Source organism: Rhinoraja longicauda, chromosome 4 (assembly GCF_053455715.1).
Source record: "Rhinoraja longicauda isolate Sanriku21f chromosome 4, sRhiLon1.1, whole genome shotgun sequence".
Classification (NCBI taxonomy): Eukaryota; Metazoa; Chordata; class Chondrichthyes; order Rajiformes; family Arhynchobatidae; genus Rhinoraja; species Rhinoraja longicauda.
This window is the reverse complement of record NC_135956.1, coordinates 45346431-45359415: the sequence shown is the minus strand read 5'-3', so window position 1 is coordinate 45359415 and position 12985 is coordinate 45346431. Positions and strand designations below refer to the sequence as shown.

At 43.5% G+C, this 12985-nt stretch overlaps 1 protein-coding gene across 1 annotated transcript in view; it reads right to left on the bottom strand.

The window, feature by feature from the left end:
• The window catches only part of LOC144593013 (collagen alpha-1(XIV) chain-like), a 70719-nt gene extending 59297 nt beyond the window's left edge, over nt 1-11422 (bottom strand). The window contains exons 1-2 of the mRNA XM_078398427.1: nt 11296-11422; nt 5666-5791 (exon numbers count right to left, since the gene is read on the bottom strand). Coding sequence (XP_078254553.1) covers nt 5666-5756 — 91 coding nt within the window. The 5' untranslated portion in view covers nt 5757-5791; nt 11296-11422. The remainder of the gene's footprint in view (nt 1-5665; nt 5792-11295) is intronic.
• Nucleotides 11423-12985: the final 1563 nt, after the last annotated feature.

Here is a 12985-nt window from a genome sequence, read left to right as displayed (position 1 = left end):
GCTTCCATGGCTTCCTCTGGCAGCTTATTCCCAATAGGGTCTACCCTCTGAGTGAAAAAGTTGCCAACAAGATCGCTCTTAAATCTCTCCCCTTTCATCTTAAGCCTATGCCCTCTAGTTTTAGAATCCTCTGCCCTAGGAAAGAGATTATGAGCATTCACTCATACATGCTCCTCATGATCTTGTACACATCAATAATGACCTGTGCACCTCAGCTTCCTACTCTCCAAATAAAAATGTCCCAATCAATCCAACCTCTCCCTATAACTCAAGACTGCAAGCCTAGGCAACATCTTGGCGATTTTTTCTGCTCTCTTTCTGACTTAATGATGCTCTTCCTGGAGCTGAATGACCAGAACTACACACTGCACGGTCTCATCATGAGTTCCCAACTTTTGTACTCCATACCTTTCCCAATGAAGGCAACTATTGCATATGCCTTCTTCACCACACCGTCCACCTGACTCGCACTTTTACGAAATCATGTGCCTCTACTCCTAGATCTTTCACCTCTGCAGTACTCTGCAGGGCTCCACCATTTACTATGCAAGACCTAGTTTGATATTCCAAAGTTCAACAGCTCACACTTGTCAGAGTTAAATTCCATTTGCCATTTCTTGGCCCTACCTTCCCAACTGATCTTGTTGTAATGCTAAATATTCTTCCTCTCTCTCTACTATACCATTAATTTTGTTGATGGGTTTAAAGGGATATGGGCCAAACACAGGCAGGTGGGACTTGTGTAGATGGGGCATCTTGGTCAGCATGGGCAATTTCAGTTGAAGGGCCTGTTTCCATGATGTTATGACTCTCTATCTGAAAATTTACTACCAATGTTAAATGCATTGGCATCCAAATCATTAATGAGTACAACCCAGTACCGAGCCTTATGTAGACGAGCCTCACAGGCCTCCAATCAGGAAAACAACCTTCCACAAGTACCCTTTGACTCCTTCTGCCAATTTTGAATTCATGTGGCGAGCTGGCCTTGGATTCCATGTGAGCTAACTTTCCAGACAAGCCTACCATGCAGGACCTTGCCAAGCCCTTGCTTTGGTGATCTCTTTAAAAAATGTCTCTGATCTCTCAGCTCCTCACCTAGTAAAATCACGGTCTATGTGCCAGCAGTGTCTCCTCACAGCAAGAACTACAGCCAAGAAGGAGCACTAGAGCACTACTCGCACTTAGCAGGCTCCCAACAATCCACGGGACATGTCGTGAATTGCTGCCCACCTCTTATTTCAACTTCAGTATCACCTCTCAAGTCTTGGAGGATCAAGACATTCGGGACGAGGAACAAATGGATGTGGTTTTGTGGTTTGTGAAGCAAACAGTTTCTGGCCATTTCCCTCGGTTGTAAAATTATCATTGTGCCAGTGATTTCCTGGCCTCCATATACCATTTTCTAAAGTAGCCATAAGGAATCGACCATATGGAAGCATTTTCATTTTAATGCAGAGAAGTGTTTTGGCACAAAATTGCTTGTTTCTTGCCGAGACCCAGGAGGGCACAGAGTGCCAACACTCAAGCAGAACAGGACAAAACAAGAGTTACCTATTCACCAACCTGTTGAAGGCACCTTTATTGTTTCAGTTGCACTTTCTTTTCCTTGGAGCGAAAAATCATGCTTTCCCAAAAGAAAAAAATATTGATCTGCCCAAGTTTGGGCTACAACATAGTGTCAAAATGCTCTGTAAAACTGGTGCATTGATAAAGAAGAATGTAAGTGTGTAGGATGGGTCAGGTAGAGTTTCCAGTTTAATTGCCTGCAGCTTCATTAGCGTGCTTGACTAGAAAGTGCCCCGAGAACATCGAAGGTTTGGCAGATAAATTGCACTTTTTAAAAAAAAGAAAAATAATTATCTAGGAATGCCACCCTACAGCCACAAACCTTTACAAGTCTTACAGAAAAGTCAGTTAATTCACCAAGGTTCTTAATTCTTTTAATCAAAAGTTAAATCACTGGCATTTTTAAAAACAAAACCTGAATCCGCCTTGCCTAATGTGTGCAGTAAATAAACACACCAATATAAAAGGTCTCAGCCCAAAACGTCACCCATTCCCTCTCTCCTAGATGCTGCCTGACCTGCCGAGTTACTCCAGCATTTTTTGACACCTATATAAAATGCCTTTCAGACATTCTTAATTGCTTTAAGCAGATGCAACCAATGAATTTGTGTGCCTGTGTTGCAGAAGCGATTATTTGTACTTTACAGATCTATTTAAAACCTTCGAGCCAAAAGCAGTTGCTCCATTCGAAAACAAAATGTACTTTATGATGGTTTTACTGTAGTAGGATTGCAAGTTTGTAAATTAATCAACAGGATAACCCAATTCTATTCATGTTGTGTATATTAACTCTAATTAAAATTGGAAATGTTCACAAATGACACCCCATTCTTAACTTTAATTAGTTATCTCAAAGGAAGCTGCTGGATGATGTCTGTTTGGGAGCATTAAATTGTAAACATATAATGTAGACACAAAATGCTGGAGTAACTCAGCGGGACAGGCAGCATCTCTGGAGAGAAGATATAATATCATGATCACACATTTCGCAGAGGTTTGGCTGAGGGTTCAAGGCTTGTTGGCTCACTGTGCCTGCTTGGATCCGTTTCCCCTCCAGAAAACTACATGGAATGAGGTTTCTCACCTCCAGGAGGTGAAGTAAACAATAATTATATTTACTTCTCCAACGCTGTATTTCCCTACAGGTCCATCATAGTCCGACCTTGTAGGAAAGTGCCAGCAACAGGAATGAAGGGCATCGTTGATGGGGGTGAATTAAGTGAGTAGAGGAATTAGGAGGGGGGGGGGGGTGGAAACCATTAGTTTAGTTTAGTTTAGAGATACAGCTTGGAAACAGGCCCTTCGGGCCACCGAACCCACGCCGACCATCGATCACCCGGACTCCAGTTCTGTCCTGGACACTAGGGAAGTACAAACTCCATGCTGACAACACCAGTCATCAGGATCGAACCTGGGTCTCTGGTGAGCAACTCTACCGCTGTACATTAAATTTCAGGACATAAGGATGTAATCCTCTCCTGCCCATCTGGAAAATTTGGAATAACAAGGAACTGCAGGTGCTGGTTTATACCAAAGATAGACACAAAATTCTGGAGTAACTTCGAGGGTCAGGCCGCTTCTCTTGAGAAAATGGACAGGCGACGCTTTAGCCTGGGACTGGTGGGAGAGTCTAGGACTAGAGGTCATAGCCTCAGAATTAAAGAATGTTCTTTTAGGAAGGAGATGAGGAGAAATTTATTTAGTCACAGGGTGGTGGATCTGTGGAATTATTTGCCACAGTAGGCTGTGGAGGCCAAGTTACTGGATATTTTTAAGGCAGAGATAGATAGATTTTTGATTAGTGTCAGAGGTGTCAGAGGTTTACGGAGAAGGCAGGAGAGTGGGGTTCAGAGGGAGAGATCAATCAATCATGGTTGAATGGCAGAGTAGACTTGATGGGCCAAATGGCCTAATTCTACTCTTAGTATAAGAAAATAACTGCAGATACTGGTACAAATCGAAGGTATTTATTCACAAAATGCTGGAGTAACCCAGCAGGTCAGGCAGCATCTCGGGAGAGAAGGAATGGGTGACTTTTCGGGTCGAGACCCTTCTTCAGACCCTTCTACTCTTATCACTTTTGACCGACGAAGTCTGAAAACGGGTCCCAACCTGAAAGGTCGCCTGTCCATTTTCTCCAGAGATGCTGCCTGACCCGCTGAGTTACTCCAGCATTTTGAATAATTTGGACCTTTCAGTAATAATTGTCAATAGAATTTTATCATCTGCATTTGCGAGAAATGCCTAACATGTTGGGACAGATGTTTCATGGGATTAAGAATGAAGTTATTTTATTCAAAGACTGAGATTTAACCATTTGTTACCTTTAGTTAATTGTATATGCATTCAATGTAACCATTCATTCAAGATTCCTCCATCATGTCACTTCGATCTTAAAAACTGTTACTGTTTTAACATGATCACAGAGAAGCCATTTGTAGTTGGTTAATTCACCAAGGTATGCATTTTATTTTATTCATAGTGAACATTCGTTAAAATCCCTGCCAAAAAAAATTTGATCGCCATTGGCTAATAGTGTGCACGACACAAAGACAAGAAATGGAACTGTGATTATCATTGCTGTTATTATTGAAAATTACAGCAATTTTCAAATGATTTTGTGCAGTTTTGCTTTTTGCAGATACGTCATCAAATATTAGGAGCTCTTCTGAGATGGATTAAATCAATTCCTCAATTATCAAACAAAACATCTGGCTTTTATTTAAATATTAACAAATGAGGCACAGTGCTAAAGTTTGCTTTTGTATTTCGTATTAAATTCAATAAGTACAAAAGCAAATGAATAATAATGCTGCGTAAAAGCATTATTTTCAAAGAGGGAAATTTTCTTCAATTTCCCCTTTGGTTTAAAATTCTAGTCATCTCTCTATTCTTGATCAATTTGAAGTGGCCTTATATTCAATTCAGTGGGGTGGTATGAGGTGGAGTGGAGCGAGAGTCAATTATAAACGCACAAAAAGGTAATCGAACCCTAAATGTACCCACCCACATTTAGTTACATCCAATATATGAGTACAGTACAATTGGAAGCTGATACAATCATGCCCTTGCTGTGCTATCAAAGGCAGATCACCCTCTTGGTGTGCAGGAAATGCATCAAAATTAAAAGGAACTGCTCCAAAATTCATCCCCAGTCAAGACCACTGACATTCTGTGTCCAAGCATTAAAATAATTTCACTTCAAATGAGTCAAAAGAATAGCAAAGTACAACACGCTCTACACAGATGCTGCCTGAACCGTTTAGTTCCTCCAGCACTTTGCTTCTTGCTCAAAGTTACTTCAACGCTGCATAAGCACATAAGTAGAAGAAAGATTGCAATTCCACTCAGATTTGTTTAACATTCTTGTTATAATATCCTCCACCAGTCAAGAGGTTAGGCAGTATTTAGCCCTCAGTCTTAGTGTGATGCTAACATCACAAGATTGTTTCAACCCAAGGATCCAACCAAAGCCTTTCATTCGAGTTAGTTCACAGGGCAGCTCCAGACTTGTGTCACGAGTGCTGAGAGAAAGAAAAATCAGTTCAGTCTGAACCTACAACTCCAAGGGTGAAATGGAGCCAAAGTTTTATTAAGTGCTGACAGATGGTGAAGTCTGAGACAATTCAGATTGTGTGCTCAGAAAATGCCAACTGTGATACCCTGATGTGAGAAAATATGACAGGGAGGTTTATAACACTTTTTCAGAGAAGGCTTGTCAAAATAACACTGACTGCTGTGGTTAAAAGGCAGAATGAATGTTACAATGTGTAATCAGATATGTGCCTTCTGTAGATCTACAAGGAGAATGGCTGATTGGAGTAATTACTCTGTCACATCCAGGAGCCAATAGGGCATATGTGCATTGTACACAGTAAAAAAAAAAGCCAAAAGCTAATTCAGGTTATTAAAATACTCACACACTTTGGAATAACTACCTTGCATCTTCCATTTTGCTACAATAATTAATAATTTTTGCAGGCACATAAAATGTTACATTTACAAGGTGCAGCAAAAGAACACAAATTCATTATAAATGATTTTCCTCATTCCTGCACATCAAAGTAATTTTGTTTTTATCTTGGCAAAAAATTACCTTGAGCTTGTGCCTCGCTGATGAAATCAAACGTCACAGCTACAAATCCCAGGAGAAGCCAGGTCCCAATACCATGTCCAAAGACCTGCATTCTGAGGTGTTGTCTGCAGCTGGCTTTACTCAGTCCTGAAAAATCAACAAAATAGCAAAATATTTTTTTAACTGATTCACCGCATTCCCAGAGTAATAAACACTGGCCCGTTGTCAGAAGTATGCCATAACAAAAAATAATACACTATTGTCCAAAGGCATTAGTAATTCAAGATGGATTGTATCAATAAAGTAATTTAAATCCAACTTTTACTTTGTGCAATGGGGCTTTTTTATTCCAGGCCAGTTTTGTCTTCCCAAAGGATGAATTTATAATGATTGGAACTCATCCCCTGGTTGAAGTGGAGAGCAGTAGTGACCCGGAATTTGTCCACTATGTAGATAGGCTGATAAAGGAGTCACAATTTACATTTATATAGCTTTTACAATGTTACAGGATATCCATCCCCAAGTGCTTCACAGGAGACACTTCCATGGCCAACAGTAATTCCTAAGTGCTAGATTAGCAAACAGTTTTCACCAAGCCATGTGTGAAATTGGGACAGATAATAAAAAACTTGGCCAATTTAAACGTTTTGGAAGGGAGTGAGAATTCCAGAACTTAAGGGCCTTAGCATTTGAGGGGCCTGACCTGCAAAGGTGGAGATGTACAAGAGGCCAGAATTAGGAAGAAGAAGTGGACTGGGGCTGAGGTAGAATATGAGGCAATGGAGAGAGAGTTGAGATATTACCCAGTGGCAAAAAAACTTCCCTCAGCAAAAAAAACTATTATTTTCATAAAATGGAATGTTCAGATGAAGTCACAATTGTACCGCAGGAAATATGATAAACAATTTGCATGTGGAATGATCCCAAAAACACCAATAATAATTAATGATAATATTGTTATGTTTATTGAGATTGAACAGCCACTTCTTTTTGTTTTTTTATTGGTTTAAAATTGTACTTTGATTTTATTTTACATTTAGTAAGTGTAAGACCACATGCAGGTACAGCAGGCAGTGAAGAAAGCAAATGGCATGTTAGCTTTCATAGCAAAAAGATTTGAGTATAGAAGCAAGGAGGTCCTACTACAGTTGCACAGGGTCCTGGTGAGACCATACCTGGAGTATTGTGTGCAGTTTTGGTGTCCTAATATGAGGAAGGACATTCTTGCCTTTGAGGGTAGGTTCACCAGGTTAATTCCCAGATGGCGGAACTGACATATGATGAAAGAATGGGCCGACTGGGCTTGTATTCACTGGAATTTAGAAGGATGAGAGGGGATGTTATAGAAAAATATAAAATTCTTAAGGGATTGAACAGGCTAGATGCAGGAAAAATGTTCCTGATGTTGGGGGAGTCTAGAACCAGTGGTCACAGTTTAAGAATAAGGGGTAGGCCACTTAGGACTGAGATGAGGAAAAACGTTTTCACCCAGAGAGTTGGGAATTTGTGGAATTCTCTGCCACAGAAGGCAGTGGAGGACAATTCATTGGATGTTTTCAAGAGTTAGATTTAGCTCTTAGGGCTAACAGGATCAAGGGATATGGGGGGAAAAAGCAGGAACGGGGTACTGATTTAGGATGATCAGCCATGATCATATTGAATGGCGGTGCTGGCTTGATGGGCTGAATGGCCTACTCCTGCACCTATTTTCTATGTTTCTATGTTACCACGATGAACCTCAGTTTAACACCACAGCCATAATGCAGCTCCCATGCACTACTGCCAGCCTAGTTTTTCATGCTCGTCTCTGGAGTGGGACTTTATGTCATACTTTGCAAACTCAAGCACAAGAGCACTACCTACCATTTCCACATTTCTCACTAAAATATAGCCTTGCTCAATCACAATGTTGCAATCGGTCATTGCCAGATCCATCACAGGTACTGTCCTCCCACCTTTAAAAGACAATCTACAAGAGGAACTGCTTCAAGAAGGCAGCTAACATCAAAGACCCACTCATCGTGGACATGTTACATTGTGACGGGGCCACAGGAGCCCGAGAACCATTACCTCCACGTTCAAAAACACCTTTCTTCCAACAACCATCAGATTCTTGAACCACTCTGCACAATCCTACCTCGGCATCCAACCTTTACAGACTTTGCACTTCTGTGATGATTGCTCTACTAGCTTTGGTATTTGCACTATTATGGTCTACTTCATTCTGAATGCATTCAAGAGAGAGCTGGATAGAGCTCTTAAGGATAGCGGAGTCAGGGAGTATGGGGAGAAGGCAGGAACGGGGTACTGATTGAGAATGATCAGCCATGATCACATTGAATGGCGGTGCTGGCTCAAAGGGCCGAATGGCCTCCTCCTGCACCTATTGTCTATTGTTTATTCACTTAGAATAACTGATTTATTTTGTTGCTATTGTTCCTTCTAGTGTGTGTGCAAAGCTGCAGCAACTATGAATTTCAATGTTCTGGTTCATATCCAGAGCATATGACAAATCGACACTCCTGAATCTTGAAGTTCCTTCAGTATAGGTCATATCTCTAAACTAAACAAAATAAGCAGTTTGATTATTTTTCAATTCTAAACAATAAAACAAAAATAAACCTTTCTATTCAAGAAAAATAGGATAAAATCTGAACTAATCTGTAATTATTATTACCTATTTTTATTTAGCCATGTTTTATCTAGAGCTAAATTAAACCATCTCTCCAACCTTTCAATGACAGAACAAATAAAAAATGCTAAACACTCCAAATTGAACCAAAAATGAAAAGCAAAAGTACAAGCAGTAATTATGCATTTTTGATATCCTACCCTCTGGTTCTACATTTCACTTTCTGGCTTCCTTCATTATCAGAATCTACCATTTACACACTTTTATCTTCTCCACCAGCCTTGGTTACTATCTCCACTTTTCTCCCCATCTGACTCATCTGCCCCATCCTACCATGTACCATCGCCCCATGTATCCATCTATCACTAGTTCTAGTGCACCCTTTCCCCTCACCTCTTTCCAGCAGCTATCTCCCCCCTCTACTCCATCAAATGGAAAAAGGATTCCAACCAAAAACATTGTCTGTCCATTCCTTCCACAGATGCTGCCTTCCCCATTGAATTCTTCCAGCAGTTTGTTTCTTGCTTAAAATTCCAGCATCTGCACTATAGAACATAAAACAGTACAGCCAAGAACAGGCCCTTTGGCCCACATTATCTGTGCTGAACAAGATGCCAAGTCCATTAGTTACTTACCTGCACATAACCCATATCCACTCCCTGCATATACAGCTCTCCAGCTTTAGGCCTTTAAGCTCTTAAGCTCTTAAGGATAGCGGATTCAGGGAGTATGGGGAGAAGGCAGGAACGGGGTACTGATTGAGAATGATCAGCCATGATCACATTGAATGGTGGTGCTGGCTCGAAGGGCCGAATGGCCTACTCCTGCATATATTGTCTCTCAAAGCACCTCCATTCCCCCACATCGTCAGTTTATATTTTGCCCACCTCAGCCTTGGAACATGATGCCCAATATGGCAAATATGAACCATCTCTCATTGCTCTTTGAAGTTGAGCCACCTTCTTGAACCACTGCTTTCATTATGGTGGGATCCTCCCATGACTTTGCCGGGATAGGGAGTTCCAGGATTTGGGCCTGGCAACCATGAATGGAGGAACAGTGAGATATTTCCAAGTGAGGACCACTTGGACATGGCGGTGCTCCTATGTGCATACTGCCCTTGATCTTATCACTAATAGTGGTCATGGAAGACGCTGCCAATGAAGACTTGGCAAGTTATATAAATGACGTTCACTACAGTCATGGTGCGCTAGTGATGGACAGAATGAATGTTCAGAGTGGTGGATTGTTTTATTCTGGATGGTGTTGAGTATCTGATTGTTGATGCAGCCGCAGTCATTAAGGAAACCTGCATTTCTTGCAATGAAGGTTGTTGAAGCATTTCAAATAAATGAGACCAATACCTCACATGAAGTGGAGGCACAGCAAGAGGTAAGATATGCCCACATTTGACCTTTAGTGCCTTCCATACTTGTATATTGCTGTGTTCAGATGCTGAAGTAATGAAAGTGCCCTCTCCATACATGCGCATAAACACACAATGAAGAAACTTCTCTATTGGTTGGGGTCCAACATTGCACAATAGAAGATGGCTCTGGTTGTTGGCAACCAGCATCCTGCTGCCACAATTGATCGACTGAGGACAATCACGTAAAGTGCCGTGGTTACCAGCACAGGTCAGTGCCTGGGAATCTGGCAGTAAGTAACTCACCTCCTGACACCACAAAGCCTTTCCAACATCCACCCAAGTCAGGAGGGCGATAGAATCATCTTTGCTTAGGTAAGAGCGAGAACAACATGAGCAGATGGGCAAGGGACAAGGTCCTCGGGACTTCCCGTGGCCTCACACGACCCACCCTGCCCACCACTGGTGCCAGCCCTCGATGGGACCCAGGGGCAGCAAAAGGTGAGCGTGACCAGTCAGTCCCCTGGGGGGGGGGGGGGGGGGCACACAATGTGTGGGCCACCTCGCACACTCTTGAGCTCACGCCACAGTCACTACTACATTGACTCCTTGATGCCGCACACCACTGGGTCCAATGGTGCCTCAAGGTCAGGGCACTCACCCTCAACTCCCCTCCCCTCCCCTCTGGGACCCAGCTCTCGGGACCATGTTCTGGGCCATGCCTTGGCCTCCATTTTTACATGAGCAGGACATCCCAGCACAACCTAGGCCACTGGGTCACGGCTCTCCGACCAAAGCTCTGGGGGAGGACCAGCTCCCTACCCCCACCACTTCAACAAAGTCTCTGCCCACCTTTCCAAACGCACGCACTGCGCTTGCGGAACACAGGTTAGTAGATGATTTTTCAACTCAAACCGAGTGGTGTACAACGCAGCAAGAGTCACAAGGCTGACCACCCCCAACCAACCAACAACCCAGTCTAACGCCGTCTGGCCCCAGGGTGATCAGAGGAAGCGGGCTAACCCTGGGGCCGACCCCCTGCCTAAACACCGCACCACCCAGGGTCGCCGGGGGGTCGCTCTCTGCTCGGAGGTCCCGTTCCGGTGAGATTGGGGCTTCCTCTAATCTCCCCTCCCCTCCCCTCCCCAAAGTGGCTCCCCAGGAAGAATGGCAAGTTTTAAAAAGAATGCATAAAAGGCAATTCCCCCGACACAAAATGCTCCGTGCAAGTTCCCTGCGAATTCAAATGCACCCGGAATGACCCAGAGGCTACGCGGGAAGCTGTGAGACGACTCTTGAGTCAAGCTCTGAGCTGCAGGTCCAGGCAAGGACTGCACTACCTCCCCCCAAACTCTCCCCCTCCCTCCCTCCCTCCCTCCCTCCCTCCGAGCAACAGACAGCAGCTGTGCCTGCTCCAACTTGCACCAAGCAACTTGTTACCTGCGGCTTTGATGGACCCAGCTGCCGGTGCGAAAAGGGGACAGCGCTTCTCAATCCCCTCTCGCAGGTCCAGCGCTTTCCTTGCGGGACTTGGACATTAGCATCAAGTGTAAACGAAACGTCCCACGTTGCAGCCTCTCTAACAGCCGTGGGAAGGCGGAAGGTTGGACACCAGGAGAATCTCCAGCGGATATAATTAGGTTAAAAGCTTACCCTGGTGAACCGTGGAGTTTATCCCGGTGGCAGGAACTTTTTCTAATCTGTCTCCTCCCTCTCCTTCACTCTCTCTCTCTTTCACTGCGTGGGACTGCGAGACCTTCTCATTCACTCTCCTCTTCGTTCCTCCCTCCTCTGGAAATGAGAGAGAGAGAGAAACACACACAAGCCCAAACCCAGACACCTCCCAACCCCACCCTCGGACCCTCTAGGTGTACACCCCGCCGACCCAGCCAATGAAAAACCCCAGCAATGCATCCCAAACCGTGACTGTTTTGTCAACGCGTGGTTAGAATCAGGGAGGACCAAGTCTCCGAGTTGAATATCATCCCCGCGGCCACGCCTGGTGCAGCAACATGTTGGGCTAGTGCTTGACTCTGCCCGCGAACAACTTCCCCTTCAGCATTTGAAGCCGACCAAACCTATAAACAGGAGGACAGATTTAACCTGCTGGTTCAGCCTTTGTTTGAAGGGTATTCCTGGACCAGCAAGTATTCTTGCCAAATTGATCAGGTTGCCCTCCCTTCAACCCGGTTGTAAAAGTCATTACTCAAGTCACGTCAAGTCCAGTTTAATTAACTTGTAAGTACAAGTAGAGTGAGATGAAAATCTTCCATGCTGCAACACCACAGGCGCATAGACCCAAAACAACACACAAAAAGATAAATTATACATAAATTACACATAAATACTACAGCAGTGAAAAGACGGCAAAAAAACAAGATATTTGTGCAAAACTACACAACAGGAGAGCAAGTCTATGGTAGTGCAAGAGGTGGTCCATTGTGTTCCATTGCTAAGGTTGGATTAGGGTTGTGCAGCTTGGTTCAAGAGCATAATAGTTGTAGGAAAGTAGCTGTTCCTGAACCTGGTGCTGTGGCAATAACAATAACAACTTGCATTTATACAGTACCTCCAATGGAGCTTTCACACAAGGCTTATCAGGCACAAACTCAAATAAACTGGGCGGGCAATCAAAGGTTTGGTAGTAGTGATGGTTGTGAGAAACATCTTAACGGGGTAATTCCAGAACTTGCAGCTCCCGCAGCTGAAGAGATAATCAGGAATATGTCGGAGTTGCAACTGGAGGGGCAAGGATATCTCAGTGATCAACATTTGTACAGAACCATTCAGGCCATTGGATGATCTGAACATGGGTAAAAATTCTAAAATTTACTTTGTGGGAACAATAATATAAAGGAGAACAGGCACAGCAGGAATATAGGAGTCAGGATATGGATGTGAAGTTGTTATTTCCTACAGCAGATTAGACTGATTGTAGGTTGTGTAACCATACCTTCATTTAAAACCATCATATCCAAACTTGGGAACTGAAGAGTTGGTGTTTACAGCAGAGAGCAGAGTTTTGATTAGGTTGGTGGCTAGTAGGTGTAAGGCAGAGCACTTGGAGTTGTCAAGACTGAAGTTAACAATAAAACATGAATGAGCATTAAGGCAGCCTACAAGTTACAACAGGGTTGGAGGCAGTGGCAATATGGAGATGGAGGTAGGCAGTCTTAGTGGTGGAGAGAATATGGGTTGTCAGATTTGGGGCAGTGCAGAGTTCATGGAAGGTGACAGAACCTTTAGGAAATGTTTAAGAAACCAATACATGGATAGGACAGGTTTAGAGGGATATGGGCCAAACGCAGGCAGGTGGGACTAGTGGAGATGGGACATGTTGGTC